The following is a 15,798-nucleotide window of genomic DNA, read 5'->3' as shown; positions in this document are numbered from 1 at the left end:
CTAAAGTGAAAGCTATGAATTTGCTCGGTATTTTTGATCGGTGGACAATGCAAACCTCGTGCCAAATCTGTGTTGAAGATGCGATTGCTGATGGATGGAGGGTGGTATATCTACACGGTATCCATTCGAGCCCGATACCTGGTATACTATACGGAAACGAAGGAGGAGAGAATGAAAACCAAAGAAGAAAGAGCAGAGAGGAATCAGAAACATGAGGGGGAATTATAATTGTGTTGACGACACAAGCGGACGAGAGACGGAGAGCGGTGAGGACCGATCAAAGATCAGAACAAAGTGCCACAACGGGTGAAACGCCGACAGAGAGCTATATACAGTATATGCTCAGCACCATTCAGTCTGATGTACTCGACTATGGAGGAGAATGCATGAGATGTATCAGCGATCCTACTGATATCCCAGCAGTATAGCCTCTTTTCACAATGTGAAGAGCTAAGCTGTCATTCACCTCGAGTGCCAGAACCGATTTTGAAACCGAAGCCCAGCGTGCTCTGAGTACCGTACCAAAGAATAACCATGATCCTATAACGTCATTTCGATCATGGAAGTATGGGTGGGAAGCACGGAAATGTGGAGACTCCGCAGTCGATCGTCGGTCCACGATGATGGGAATGTTATTATTTTGTTGCTTGATTAATTTACATCTTCCACTTCTCCCACCATCAGATCGAGCACAGTAACATATAGAAGCCATAGATATATAGATGGGAAGCAAGGACAGTCATTTCTTCTTTTTGTATCATAGTCACATAGCAGAGATATAGACATCATCGGATAATGGTATCTTCAGCTCCAGCTCGGTCGCAGCTCGACACCTCACATTCATACTTTCTCCAACCATCTTCTGTACCTGGTGGACCTCCCGTGGGCTTACTGCTTCGAGGTGTAAACCTCAGCTCCACATCCAAGTTCCCTACAATACCCAACTCTTTGTCCCAATATCAGGATCTCACAGGGGTTAGCAGATCAGATAGAGATCAGAAAAGACAGCTCTTAGCTGGACAACAGAGTCATTTGGGTGAAGAGGAAGTTGGGTTCTACACTGAAGCTGAACAAGGTGGAAGAGATGGATGGTTCGTTGGAAGACCTTTCCCCTTAGAGGAGGCAGATGTGAGCTGGCATTTGCTTTGGCTTTGACTCTCCACTACCAGCTGACTCAATCTACATAGGTACATCTGAGAAGACTGAAAGCGTGGGGATTCACTACAATTCGATTTCTGGTAGTCTGGGAAGCATTAGAGCACGCTGGGCCGTACGTTCCCTCTCGTCCAATTACCTATCCAAGCTAATCCGTCATGTGTGAACATAGAGGTAAATATGACGAAGCGTATATTGACTATACCATATCAATCTTACGGAAATGTCGTGAACACGGGATGAGAGTTTTTATCTCCCCTCATCAAGATGTATTCTCGAGATTTACTTCTGGTTCAGGTGCTCCCTATTGGGTTTTGGAAGCATTAGGTATAAATCCCAAAAGGATACATCAGACTGGCTCGGCGGTCGTACATCAATGCTGGTCGACACAAGGGTATGGAGGTGAAGAAGGTATACAAAGCGTCAAAGATGGAAAATTAGATAATTGGCCTGATAGTATGTCTCTAATTTCCTTGGAAAACAGTGTATGTTCAGCCAGCTGATGAGGAATTGCAGTGATTTGGAATACGAACCTTCATCGTCTAGCGGCAAGACATCTTTTCACCATGTTTTGGGCGAGTGATAAGTTTGCTCCGAAATGTAAGATTGATGGTATACCAGCCTCACACTGGATACAGAATCACTTCATGGCAGCTTATGGACAGTGAGATACATCGCAGTCTCGCGATCTCGGTCGGCTGGAACTGACCAAGAATTGACTTACTGGATATAGTCTTGCAGATCGATTGAGGGATGCTGGAGATATACTAGACGAGTGCTTGATAGGGTGGGATAGCATGAACGAGCCTTCGGAAGGATTTATTGGTATTCCAGATTTGAATCAATGTCCGCCTGCTCAGAGCTTCAAGTGAGTATCCCATGCCCAGTCGACCCAAATTCGTTCGTTATCGGACGCTGACAAAGAGGAACCCTTTTAGGAAAGGGCCTAGTCCAACTCCCTTGCAAGGCTTCATACTAGCTAATGGTCAACAAGTCTCCGACGTTGAAATGGCCGACTTCACTTCAACTGGACAGAAATCCAAAGGAACGATATCGATCACCCCTCCGGAGGGGAAAGGGGTATGGCTCACACGCCAAGAGGCTAGAGATGCAGAATCGAAATGGGGTTATAAATGGGATGATGAGTGGGATTTCTGGGATGAAAATGGACAAGGTGGTTGTGTTTGGGCTGGACATGGCGTGTAAGTGAATCTTTTCCCCTTATGTTCTGTCGATTTACTGGCGCCGGTGTTAATCGGATGCTGCGCCGGGTACATAGATGGGATCCTAAGAGTGGGTCCATATTGCGGGATCAGTACTTCAAACCTCCTGGAAAGACCGAGATCGATTTCATAGAGGAATTTTGGAGGGGTAAGTGCATTTAACCTCTTCTACTTATTCCCCTACTTCAATGATGCAGTGATCTGATTGACGCAACAATGTATCAGTCCACTACACAAAGTTCATCAAACGTATACGACAATCTCATCCGAATGCTATATCATTCATCAACCCACCTGTATTTGAGGAACCGCCCGATCTGTCTGAGGATGTCAAAGGAGGTAGAATAGCCTTGAGTTCCCATTTCTACGATGGTTTGACCTTATTGAACAAACGTGAGCTATTTCGCATTCGTTGACCTAAAAAAACAGAAGCAAGCTGACGTGTATGTGTTATAGGGAGGCATGTGTATAATGCTGTCAGTTAGCTTCCTACATGTAATGTTCATGATGAGCTGACATAACTTTCTACGTAGGATGCGGTAGGTTTGCAAAGAGGTCTGACCAATATACTGTCGGCGATCAAACTCGGCGAGAAATCGATTAAATCCACTTTAAGGGGACAACTGGGAGAACTGAAATCTGACGCTCATAAGAGTGAGGGTATGGCTGGCCATGGTGAAGGTGGAAGTTATCCAAGTGGGTTTACAGAGGATAATACATCATCAATCGTTGTCTCTCATCACTAACAATTTTTTGAACGTGCACTTTCAGCTCTGATAGGAGAGATTGGTACGCCATGGGACATGAAGTCCACGAAGCTACTAGGATTGGCCAAAGGTAAAGCTGATAGAAAGGACTATAAGGAGCCAGCTAAGGTGAGTTAGGCTGGGTCATGCTAGGACTGTTGTTTTGGAAGTGTAATGCTGATGATGTGGATACTCAGGCAATGGATCAAGTGATGAATGCTTGTGGTGAGTGGGCGATCTCCTGCATCTCTGGTTTATAGATCTGTTGCTGACTCCTTCTCTTCCAGATGGACATAATGCCCTCTCTTATACTTTATGGGTATATGAACCCCTCTCAACCCACAAATACGGCGACGGATGGAACGGTGAAGATCTATCTTTGATATCATACGATGAAATTCCCACTGAAGGTCAAGAGAAAGATGATGATTTGTTGATACTCAATCCTCCTGATCTTCAATCGTTGATCACACTGGGAAGTAGAGGTATATCAAGTTGGTGTAGACCTTATCCTATTGAGAGCGTCTCAAAGATCGATGAATTCAGCTTTAGTATGAAAGATGGGGAATTCAACTTACAAGTCTTGATACAAGGATTGGATGATCACAAGGTATGGAATTCTGACCGTGATCTGAACCAAATCGATGGAGATGAGGTTGGAGATATAAAAGGAACCCCAGAAGGGATTTTTAAAGGATATACAAAGATATACATCCCATATGTCCATTATCTCTCCCAAGCGGATACTTCTCCCTCACTTTCGAAAGATACTGGAAGTTCAGCGGCAACGAATAAATCTAGAATTATAGGTGAACCTTCAGAGGACAACGAAGAATGGGTCAAAGGTAATGGACCTGCTAGGAATGATATCGAGGTTTTGGAGATTAGTGAAGGATCGTTGGCAGTGAAAGGTCAATGGGGTTGGTGGACTTATGAGTTGGGTGAGAAGGGGGAAAGAATAGGGAAATTGAGGATTAGACCTTGGAAGGGGTAGGTGGTATCGAGGTGATGCCTCTGCGTTCGCCTTGTACGTAGTGCTAGAGTATCAATAGCAGAACAATGGAGAGTCATCTTTTGCTTGATATCTATTGAATCATATCGGAATCGGGAAGTGGGATTGATGAGGTTAGTATAGTTAATTCATGTACAGTATATACGTTCAAGCTGTAGAAGTTAGGGGTAGTTGCAATCGGATTGTAATCGGATACACCATATAATACATGCATACATCTATGTACCAGTGACGAGTCATTGCCTGAGAAAAAGAAGTGAAGGAGCCAGTAAGTTCCCAAATTCAGTAGAGGCACATCTATCGCTTCTTGTTGGCTTTCTTGATTCGTTTCAATGCTCTGACCTATATAACACGAAGGAGTAGAATCATATCAGTCTCAACCCCAGATCAGACTACGTGTTATAATACGTCATTTGACTCACCTCTTTCCTCATCCTTGAATCAACAATCTTATATTTCCCTTTAACCCCCTTCGGTCGTCCTTTAACACCTCTGTTCACACCCTTGGCAACAACAATTTTCTTTTCCGCAGCTTTCTGTTTACCTCTCGCAGCTTTAGCTAACATCCTTCTGACCTGTCTTGCTTTCTCTCCGTCACCCATCTCTTCCGAGCCCATAACGTCATCTGCCTTCTTTTTAGCTTTCTCCATACGTTGTACGGCCTTGAATTTCTTTCGCTGTTTAGCTTCTGCCACTTTCTTGATTGGTCTAGCATCCAATGCTCTCTGTCTAGCTTTTAGAGCTTCGACAGCTTCTTTCGTAATTGGTATATTAGGTTTATAATATTTCGATTCATCATCCAAAAACCATGATGGTAAACCATCTTTATTGAATGATGAGAGTTTGTTGAACCCTTGGTCGATCAATTGAGAAGCTGTGATTTGTCGGTTGACTAATGATGTGGCTAAAGTAACCGCTTCGGCAGTAAGGAGACCTTTGTCTAATGATACGATTACGACATTTGATAATCAATTAGCTGAAATTGACACACTTATGATTGTAGGATTAATTGTTTTGAGTTTTGCCAAATCACTCACCTTTAATGATCTTCCTCTTGACCTCGTCTTGATCTTCATCCTCTACGTCCCAGCCTGTACCGTCATCCTCCTCTTCTACAGGAACAATCTCAAAGTCTCCATCATCCTGAGAAAGACACATTATATCAGCCTCAAATCGATCTTCAAAACGGAAAGCTTGACAACCTACCTGATCATCCTGTAGAGTCGAGCTACCTTCATCTTCCTCGTCAGACTCCATCTCGACATCTTCGCCCTCATCCTGTTCACTTTCTTCATCCTCATCCTCCTCCTCGACTTCAGTCTCATCCTCCTCATCCTCATCCTCATCCTCATCCTCATCCTCATCCTCATCATCACCATCGAGAGCAGCTAGATCACCGACGCCTTTGAAGACAGATTGGTCGAACCACAGCTGAGCTTGTCTACTCATCTGAGCCCTTTTCTCAGGTTCTTGTAACGAAGTGACCAAGGAAGTGTTGTTCCTGGATTGAGGTTGAGCTTGCTCGAACTTGACATTTCTGCTCTTGACTTTCTTGGGCTTCTCGACCTCTTCTTCGTCTATATCTTCTCCTTCATCTTCATCAGAATCCGAGTCAGAGTCGGAATCTTCATCATCCGCTTTTCTACCTTGTACCAAATCCCAACCACCTTCTTCCTCATCTTCTTGTTCTTCTGCATCTTCATCATCCGATTTATTCTCCTTGATACCATGCCAGGCATCGAAATTCTTATCTCTATTCCTTTCATTCTTCACTTTCCATTTAGCGTCTCTCTCTTGCATTCTCTCTTTGTAAGTCTCATACAGTCCATCTAATTCACCTTCCAACATCGCAGTCTTCCTTTCCCTCTCTTCATCCGAATCCAAAATCTCATCATCTTCCTCATCCCCTTCATCGGAGGAAGATGATGATTCGTAATCCATACCATCTTCATCATTTACTATATCTCTCAAAAATTTCTTCGAGGATTTCCCTTGTCTTGCTGCTTCAGCTTCACCTTCCTCCAAATCGAATATCTCTTCTTCACCTTTCAGAGCCAGATCGTTCGTATCTAGATCTTCTGGAGCAGTCATATTGAGTTGAAGTTTGAGTAATTCTTTGGCTTTCTTCTCGTTGGCTCGTTTACGCTCTCGTTTGGTCCTGGCTGATTTGGCTTCTTGTAGTTTTTTCAACTATGAAAACGACATCATCAGCTTCAACATGTGTAGGATACGTGAACATAGACCAAGGCTTACATCTTCCGTAATCTGCTCTTCCTCATCTATAGATTCAACAGTGATTTCTTCCGTTGCATCTGCAGTAGTCTCTGCCTTTACATCTAAACCGATTTCAAGTCTGATAGCTAATCTCCATTTCATCAAAGCCTTGAAATCACCTTTACCCAATACTTTCAGATCGTTACAGTTGGCAACCACATCGGGAGTCGTATGACGAGATTTGAGCCATCTACGAAACCACGATACAGGTCAGAACGCACTATGATGCGGTATAGGTTTTGTTTTGACTCACTGTTTCTCTTCATCCGTCTCGAAAGTAATCTTATTCATACCACCCAATAGCAGTACGGGATCCAAACCCTTGATGAAATCCGTTGCTGTTGCAGTGTGATACAACGTATAATCACCTTCCGCGTAACCTTCTCTATGTCTCCTCTTTTTCTCCGGAGCAAAGACATTGGAATGAGCATGTGAGTTGGCGGCGAGTCGGGCAGCAGCTGCTGCAGCAGTAGAGGTGGATGCTTGAGTAGCAGCGACGGAAGCTTCTTCGGTGATGTTAGGAAGTTCAGTGATGGATGTGGGCAATGGGGCGAGATCTTTGAAAACATGCTTGGGGTCAAGGAATTTGGGATCAATGTGTTTGGGAGCGATGAAGTCTCGGCAGACAACGAAGATTTCTGCGGATACGTTTCTGTTTTGATAATATATCTGGTCAGCTGAAAGGTTCATGGTCTCAACGAGTATAGGAACGAGGAGTGAAGGAAGGATTATGATAAAGCTGGGGATGGGCAAAAGGAAAGTTTTTCTACTCACCTCGACGAAGGGGGTTTCGTAGCTTCTACACTCTTGAACAACTGACCAAACACCCACATCAAAGAATTATAATCTTGAGATCTGAACACTTTCGTAACGAAATTACCACCTTTAACCAGAAATTCCGTAGCCAATTTCAAAGATTGTAAAACCAATTCGTTTTGAGTGAAAGCATCTTGAACCCATGCCGAACCGACGTTGGGCGCACCATCATGCATTACCAAATCGGCTTTCCAATCGTGCATATGCTGTTTCAACATCTGTCGACAATGAGGTGTAGTGATGTCCGATACGAAAGTCGTAACGTGAGGTAGAGGTTTGATTGGGTTTAGATCTACACCAATGATCAATGATCCTTTAGGCATGTATTTCTCTGCTACTTGCAGCCAACCTCCTGGAGCGGCACACAGATCGATAACACATTTGGATTTCGATAAGAGATCATATTTTCGATTCAAGTGGACAAGCTTGCTATTAACATGAAAGACCAGCAAGTTAGCATTGCATATCTATCATCAAGTTTTGATTGGGATGTTGATGATCAAACTCACAAAGCGGAACGAGCTCTATAACCTTGTTCTTTCGCTAATCGATAGAACTTATCCAAACGACCTTTACCTGTTTTCTTGTCGTGTTTACCCATCTTGACAGGTGTTGAATATGGGGTAAATCTGAAGGGCAATGCCTATGACAGATGAGTATGTAGATGGTAAAATCCAAAGTTGTATATGTATGGTGGCAACAGCAAAAACAAAAATCCTCGTTTTAAAATTCAGAGGCATACCCACGGAGATGTGACAGTACTCCATTTCATGGTACCTTGAAAAGCACGCTAGTGCAATTACGTAAAACAGATATTACGCGTCAAAGTAAAATCAAAAACATGCAACAACCAGCTAAGCAAAGCAAAAGCTGAAACGAGGGTACTCTCCCATATGTGTGTGTGTGTGTGTGTGTTCAACGCACTGACCACCCGTCATCAACGTTCATTTCATCATCATCACCAACAACAACAAGACCATCCTGATGTCGATCTAGTCACATTCAACTCCAAACAAATACTTGCAGGCCCACTGCAATGTCCGACAACACCAGATCAACAACCTCGACATCAACATAATCAACAATCGACAACCACCTCAGCGAAATCAACAACAACGACTGGCCGACCAACGAAACAATCACAGCGACAATGTCGGGAGACACGGATCAACACACCGAGGTATCGCCACCTCGCTCAACATCAGGATTGGGAAGATCACCCAGTATATTCTCTTATCAGACTAGGATACTGAACAATCGTACACCGACAGGAGACAGACATGGCAATAATGCTCAGAGACAAACTCCCAACTCACTCTCTTCTTCAACTGCTTATACCTCATTAGCTTCTATGGTAGAGAATGATGGTAGACCTTCACCACCTTCTACACCTATCAGAAAGGCAGTAGCAAGGATGGTGATAGATAATGGTTCTCCTCCTTCGACAGCAGAGGAAGTGGGTAGAGCTAGATCAGGATCGGGAAGAGGTGTAGGATTGGGATTTGGGATGGGTGGGAAACCGGGTCATGCGAAAAGTAGCAAATCCGTTGATCTGGTCAGAAACCAGTGGCAAGCTAAGATAAACCAAATGAATAATAACAGCGATGAACCTATCAGACCTCCAACTCCTCGATCCGTCAAAAACTCCGCCTTCTCCCCTCCTTTGCCATCTTCTCCAACCATCCCTTCAACAGAGACGACACCTTCGGCGACTCGTACTTCTTCTCAAGCCTCTAGTGCACCCATTGTACCGGATCAGACAGGTTCCTCGGTAGTCACTACAGCTACGAACGATACCTCAGCCACGGATAGCGGTGTAGGTAAATACAGGAGTGCATACATGGCTCAAAGGGCAGCGAAGAGAGCTACAGTCTACGGAGCAAGCAGTTTCGACTCTGCCAGAATCCCCTCGACAACTTCAAATGGTTCTGCTGGTTCTGCTCCTGCACCTTCAATGACTTCCGCTTCAATCGACCGACCTACGTCCCCATCAGTCTCATCTTACACATCTATGCTCTCGCCTAACCCCACAGGAGAAAGTACAGCACCTTCGGTGAGAGGTCAATCAGTGGAAGAGAGGCTGGCAATTGCCAAAGCCAATGCTCTGCGGAGAAGGGAAGCTAGGGAGAGAGCCAAAGCCGGAGCAGCTGCTGCTTCGTCTTCTGGAGATACCAAGGCCGTCGAACAATCTACAGTACCATCGGAGTTCGGAGGTACTGCCACGTCTAGAGCGTCGCCATTCGCAAACTTATTTACTCCACCTTCGAAGGTTGACGAACCTACACCTGCTGCTCCATCGAAGACGATGTCTTTCGCTACTGCGCCGTTGACGGCTGATCTTACAGGCGCATCTACACTCTCAAGATCAGCATACCGATCTATCGTCACTGCTCCTACGGCTACATCATCCCCCAGATATGTCCCGTCCGGTCTTTCCTCATCGACATCTGGTCCCTCCAAGGAAGATGGACTGAATCCAGCCTCAGCTCCCGGTAAAGATAAATATGGATCTATAAGTAAGACCGACCGAAGGAGATTGGGTAGACATCTGCCTCGGATCGCTTCTGGTGGAGAAGGCTGGGATGAAGATACAGCCAAAGGTAACAGTAAAGGGCCTTCTGAGGGTAGAAGGGTACCCTCGACTCTCGGCAGAAATTCAGAGATACCTAAAGCAGCAGAAGAGGAAGTTGAAAATACGCCACCAGCTGCGTCTGTTCAAGAGAATAAGACGAACTTGAAAACACCTTCTACTCCTACTGCAAGTGTACGAAACAAGAAATCACTGGAAATCCTTGTTCCTTCCACTTCGCAGAATCATCCGCCCGCTCAACCCTCTATCCCATCAACGCCCACGACCAAACGAAGATCAGCTTACATGCCCTACACTCCCAAATCGACAATTGCTAATCCAATTGGACCCACATCACCTCGGGTAGAATTGACTGGAGCAGAAATGAAGGGCTTGATGAGTGCTGTAGGAAGTCTTCCAGCTAGAGGAGCGAACAATGACGAGGAGGATGGTGTGACTGGTAAGTAATCATTTGCCCGCTTGTGGTTATGGTTTGAAAAGTGAAGGCTCACTCGGTTGTAAATACACAGGTATGTCAAATAGACTTCGATTGACTAGGTCTCGACTCCCACCTTCAGCATCATCCGCATCAGTCGCACCAGCCCCTCTACCTTCCAGAAGACTGGCCCAAACCAACTGGATGGATAAGCATAGACATGCTATAGCCGCTTATGAATACCTTTGTCACGTCGGTGAAGCTCAACAGTGGATCGAAGGATGCTTGGAAGAGGAACTGCCTTTCGGTGTTACCGAGATGGAAGAGGGTTTGAGGGACGGTGTAGTCCTGGCGAAGTTAGCAAGGGTGTATGAAGGCGAGGCGGTAGTGAGGAAAATCTGGACTGTGAGTTTTCATCTGATAATCAGCTATATACGGTAATCGTGCTGATCGATGGCGACCCATACTTAAGGAATCAAAACATCGATATAAGCAATCAGATAACATCAATTACTTCCTCAATTTTGTACGGAACGTAGGGATGCCAGAGGTCAGTTGATTTCGACTCGCAGAGGTCAATAAAAGCTGAAAATGAACGTCACATAGACCTTCATCTTCGAGTTGACTGATTTGTACAACAAGAAGAATATCCCCAAGGTCATCTTCTGTATTCATATTCTAAGTCACTTGCTCGCTCGACTTGGTCGGGCTGAAAGGATTGGTAATTTGGTCGGACAATTCGAGTTTACTAGTGAGTTGAACAGCTCTTGGTTTGAAAACTCATAAGCTAAACTTGACTGACTGACCGAATTATCCAGGCGATCAGCTGGCTGCTACGCAGAAAGGTCTTCAGGGTGTGGCTATGCCCAACTTCGGTGATGCCGGCAATTCGTTAGCGAAAGAAGCGAGCTGGGAACCCGAAGAACCAGAAGAGACTGAAGATGAGAGTAAGTGGACCTTCACCACTCAAACGAATGAAGCTGATCTGGTGTCATAGGACGAGACCGTGAACTTCTTGAATGTGAATCATCCATTATCGACCTTCAGCGACATCTTCGAGGTAGACTTGCTCGAATGCGTGTGTCTAGAACCCACGCTCAACTCGAACTTGCCGAACCTATCATTGTACGAATCCAAGCTAGAGCAAGAGCGTCTCTCGTTCGTAAAGGTATGAAAGCAGAACGGGAAGAGCGAAAACAATTACATGGGTTTGCTAAAGCCATACAAGCTGTTGCTCGAGGCCATACTTCAAGACAAAGATGGGTCACTAAACTCGATGCCATCCATGCTTCTGACCAATCTATAGTTGGTGTCCAAGCTCAGGCTAGAGGTATGATCACTCGAATTAGGCGATCCCTGGAGCAGAATAGACTCGACAAATCTATAAGAGGCATCGTTGGTCTTCAAGCCCAGTGCCGAGGAAAACTTGCCCGAAGAAACAGGCAATCTCACCGACAGATACTCGCTCATCCCGAAGTCATACAATCCGTTTCTACTCTTCAGGCAGCTTTACGAGGTCGAATTCAACGTCAAGCAGCTGCCAGGCAGCAACGTGTCATCCAGGGTCAAGTCGCTACCTTCACCTCACTCCAAAGTCAACTGCGAGGTGCTTTGGTACGAAGACGTATTCGAGCTCAAGAACAAAAGATGGACGATGCGACTGATTATGTGGTAGCTATCCAAGCTGTATGTCGAGGTGTTCTTGCTCGTCAGAAGAAACGCTCTTTCACCTCAACTTTACAGCAAGTCACTCCTGCTATTTCGTCATTACAAGCGATCGCAAGAGGACGATTGGCCAAACAAGCACACAAGAATATGCAGAAAGCTTTGGCTAAAGTCGAAGTGGCCGGCTCAGTCGGAGGTCTACAAGCGTTCTTGAGAACTAGATTAGCCAAGAAGCAAACGACGGAGCAGAAGAAGAAATTGGAGTTCGTCCAACCTGATGTTATTGGGTTTCAAGCTGTTGCTAGGGGATATCTGGTCAGAGAGGAGTATCGAGAATGGAGAGATTACCTTCACGACGGCAAGACCATCGGTGCATTAGTATTCCTCCAGTCTCTGATTCGAGGATTCTTGGCAAGACGAAGATTATACATCCACTCAAGCTATATCCATCGAAACGTCGATAAAGTCATCAAGATCCAATCACTTTGGAGGGGTAGAGTTCAACGACAAATGTATGAGAAGCTCGTCACAGGATATGATGTCGATGTGCCAACGATCCAGAATTACATGCACCTGTTAGACGATACTGAATCGGATTTCGCGGATCAAGTTCGAATCGAAGCATTAAGAGGACAGGTGGTAGATCTGATAAGAGAGAATCAAGGATTGGAAACTGAAGTGAAAGAATTAGATACGAAGATCGCTTTGATCATCAATAACAAAATGTCTTTCCAGGAGTTGGCAAGGGCGAAACACCGTTCGAACGAACAGACCAATTATGTCGCACCGAATAACGATCCATTCTCAGGTGGTGTACATTTGGATAGAACCAATCAGAGGAAATTGGAATTGTTCGAACAGCTTTTCTTCATGTTACAGACTAAACCTGAATATATATCTAGATTACTTAGATCGTTGAGTGTGACTGTGAATATGGAAGAAGATGAGAAAGCGGAAAAGGATAGAAGATTATTGGAAGGTGTTACGATGATTCTGTTTGGGTTTGGTCATGAGAGGAGAGAAGAGTATTTATTCCATAAATTACTTCAGGTGAGTGTTGCGCTTCTCTTTCTGCTTTTTATCGGAATGACAGATCGCTGACTGTCCTTATATTGTACCCTTTGATAGTTGGCCGTGCACGAAGAAATACTCCTCGCACCTACACTTCATGACCTTGCTCATTCACGATTTGCTATCATTCCGGTCGCTGCTCAATACACCAAACCTTCCCTTACACCTTACATTCAAGATGTATTGTATGATCATATTATGAGGATCGTTGGAGCACCTGATTTAGATTTGTGTACGGACCCTGTTAAAGTACGCATTCGACTCTAATCTTTCATTTGAAGACTTGTATACTGATGACAACTGTGATATAGATATATCAAAGCATAATCAACGCCGAGGAGACTCAGACAGGTGTACCTTCTCAATTGCCAAGAGACAGAAATGCGGATCAGATCCTACAGGAAAACGCCACTGCCCGAGCCATCTTCATCAGGAGTGAGTTTCAGCATCCTAAATGCTCTTGATCTTTCAGCTGACAACGCCCATATAAAGATCTTCAAGAGCTGAGAGCTTTGACCGAATTCTTGGTCACCGGTTTGATCGACTCTCATGCGAGATTACCTTACACGATTAGGTTGCTAGCTAGAGAGGCGTTATTGGCGCTCCAGGTGAGTGGATCCGAACACACAAGATAGTTCCTCATCATGTAAACTGACCAATCTTATGTCTAGACCAAATTCCCAGAAGCCACCGATGAAGAGCTGGTACCTGTCGTCGCCAGGACAGTGGTATTACCATTCATCTTACCTGCCATTATGTAAGCTATACTTGTTTTATCGGAAACAACAATGGACTGATCTATGGATCCACCTTCCACAGTGCACCTGAACAATACGGCTTAGCACCTGACGGAGTGGGACCTCAGGAACGAAGAAACTTAGCTGAAATCGCTAATCTCGTATCCCATGTGGCTGGTCAACAGTACACTGATACCCCTGATCAGAGATTGGTCAGGACACCTTTAGAAGCGTTTATCAGTGCTTCGGCCATGCCGTTTAGGGAATGGATCTTGGATGGTAAGCCGCTCAAACGATTCTGGTATATCCAGGCGAGAAGCTTATTTGACCTGAATCATAGTGGCCGACGTTGAACATGCTGAAGGGCAGTTCCATGCTCATGAATTGTTCGAATCGACTATCGAAGCTAAACCTATCAAGATCACGAGGCTGGATATTTATGGTATGCTGAGTATGCTCATCCAGAATGTTCCTGTTATCGTAAGTAATCCGGCTATTGATTTTGACTTGCTGTTTGCTGATGCGAAAGACCGAACAGACCGCTGGCAATAAAAACGATCCTATTCAAGGTATCCTACGAGAACTTGAAGGCCCGCCAATAGACTATGATAAAAGTAAGAATACAGTCAATCTACGATTGACCAATAGGCTTGCTGGACCTCAAGGTCAGTTTTGCTTTCAGCTGTATAATCAAATTATATCATATCGGCTGATGTTCTGCGTATGTTCATTACATAGCTGGTGACCCCAATGCAATTGAAAAAGCAGACTGGGTCCAAGCGAAACGACATGTCCTGGCTGTCCTACGAGTTCAGACCGGTAAAACCCTATATGACGTGTTGGTGTCTCGACCAGAAGAGATACACGAACAAATGTGGATCGAGGAAGTGCACCGTGATATAGCGTTGGAGAATGCTAGATTGGCCAAACATGGTTTACCGCCCACGCCTGTTGAGCAGATGTATCAGATTGAGAGTATTCGATCGTGAGTAACATTTTCCAACAAGGTATAGGGAAGATGACAGAAATATGCTGATGTATCTTGTCTTTTTACATAGCCTACCATTCCACGAAGTGAAATCCCGAGCTATTGAATTCTGTATGAAACTCGAACGATCCGGTAAATTATCGCGAGAAGATAATTTACAAGGATTGTTGGTATCGATCACATCGGATATAAGACAGAAACATCATTTGAGAAAGATGAGAAAAGATAATCTGAATGGGATGATCAAAGCTTTTGAAGATATGACGAAGAAAAAAATGGATTACGAAGCTCAGATCAAGACGTATCACGATTATATTGATGGTGCGATGGCGGAGTTACAAGCTAAAGGGTTAGTCATAGTCTTCCAGAGATTGGCGTTGATTTTGCTGATGATTAAAATAATGAATAGTAAAAAGAAGCCGATGTTCATGAGTAAACAATATAGACATCAGAAGAGTCAACAGCGACAAGGTAAACAAGCTAAGTTTGGGAGTTATAAATATACAGCAGCGGATTTATATGAAAAGCGTGAGTCGCACTACTGCCTCCTACCCGCACACCCTTCGTATATACATCTATACCTATATCAGCCTGGTTTATACTGATATTTGATATCGTGATGTGATATTTTAGGTATCTTATTATCCGTCAATCAATTCTCACCTCGTCAATTCGATAAATTATACATCGTGATAGCCTCGAACGAAGTGGGTGTATTCAGACTTGAATTATCTTGTCCTTCGTCCGTATCGGGTGGAGGAGGAGTGATGGGTGAAGATGAGATCCGAATGGAGGATCTGCTAGGAGCTCAATATGAGAACAAAGAGAGGTTGGATATGTTTGAAGGTCAGGCGGCGTTTGCGTTGAATATGTTAATTCATCAGATTAATAAAAGTGAGTGGTTGTGTGCTATGGGTGTGGTCAAACCTAAATGACTGGCGCTGATATCCTGGTACGGTACAGAGTTCTACGCTTCGTAATTATTGACTATCGAATGCACGTATAGAAAGAGAAAGGATTTGGTAGGAAGGTATTCTAATGGACAATTAGTTTTTTTTTTTTTCGTTTTATTTGGTCATATGGCAGAATGGTTTTTATTGGGGTAT

At 44.4% G+C, this 15,798-nt stretch overlaps 3 protein-coding genes across 3 annotated transcripts; 2 read left to right on the top strand and 1 right to left on the bottom strand.

Moving 5' to 3' along the window:
- Positions 1–795: 795 nt before the first annotated feature.
- On the top strand, positions 796–4,118 carry V865_008279 (uncharacterized protein; the record flags this gene model as incomplete). The annotated part of the gene is made up of 13 exons (XM_066232015.1): positions 796–1,128; positions 1,188–1,270; positions 1,328–1,611; positions 1,672–1,819; positions 1,889–2,023; positions 2,094–2,357; positions 2,435–2,526; positions 2,604–2,771; positions 2,835–2,854; positions 2,912–3,074; positions 3,150–3,253; positions 3,322–3,349; positions 3,412–4,118. 13 exons carry the CDS (start codon positions 796–798, stop codon positions 4,116–4,118), a joined length of 2,529 nt encoding a protein of 842 aa, XP_066088112.1.
- A 315-nt stretch (positions 4,119–4,433) lies between these two features.
- V865_008278 (AdoMet-dependent rRNA methyltransferase SPB1) lies at positions 4,434–7,827 on the bottom strand (the record flags this gene model as incomplete). The annotated part of the gene is made up of 8 exons (XM_066232014.1): positions 4,434–4,478; positions 4,559–5,076; positions 5,174–5,279; positions 5,343–6,326; positions 6,390–6,600; positions 6,664–7,062; positions 7,185–7,655; positions 7,736–7,827. The coding sequence occupies 8 exons, from the start codon at positions 7,825–7,827 to the stop codon at positions 4,434–4,436; spliced, it is 2,826 nt and encodes a 941-aa protein (XP_066088111.1).
- Positions 7,828–8,376: 549 nt separating this feature from the next.
- Positions 8,377–15,627, top strand: V865_008277 (uncharacterized protein; the record flags this gene model as incomplete). Its single annotated transcript, XM_066232013.1, has 17 exons — positions 8,377–10,255; positions 10,326–10,636; positions 10,704–10,781; positions 10,838–10,982; positions 11,050–11,178; positions 11,229–12,946; positions 13,025–13,216; positions 13,279–13,402; positions 13,460–13,575; positions 13,639–13,724; positions 13,787–13,983; positions 14,045–14,184; positions 14,243–14,369; positions 14,443–14,689; positions 14,763–15,041; positions 15,102–15,220; positions 15,326–15,627. 17 exons carry the CDS (start codon positions 8,377–8,379, stop codon positions 15,625–15,627), a joined length of 6,189 nt encoding a protein of 2,062 aa, XP_066088110.1.
- Between the last annotated feature and the right edge of the window lie 171 nt (positions 15,628–15,798).

This window comes from Kwoniella europaea, chromosome 3, assembly GCF_036810445.1.
Source record: "Kwoniella europaea PYCC6329 chromosome 3, complete sequence".
In the NCBI taxonomy this organism is placed as follows: domain Eukaryota; kingdom Fungi; phylum Basidiomycota; class Tremellomycetes; order Tremellales; family Cryptococcaceae; genus Kwoniella; species Kwoniella europaea.
Note: the sequence above shows the minus strand (reverse complement) of the source record. Positions and strands in the feature narration are given on the sequence as shown.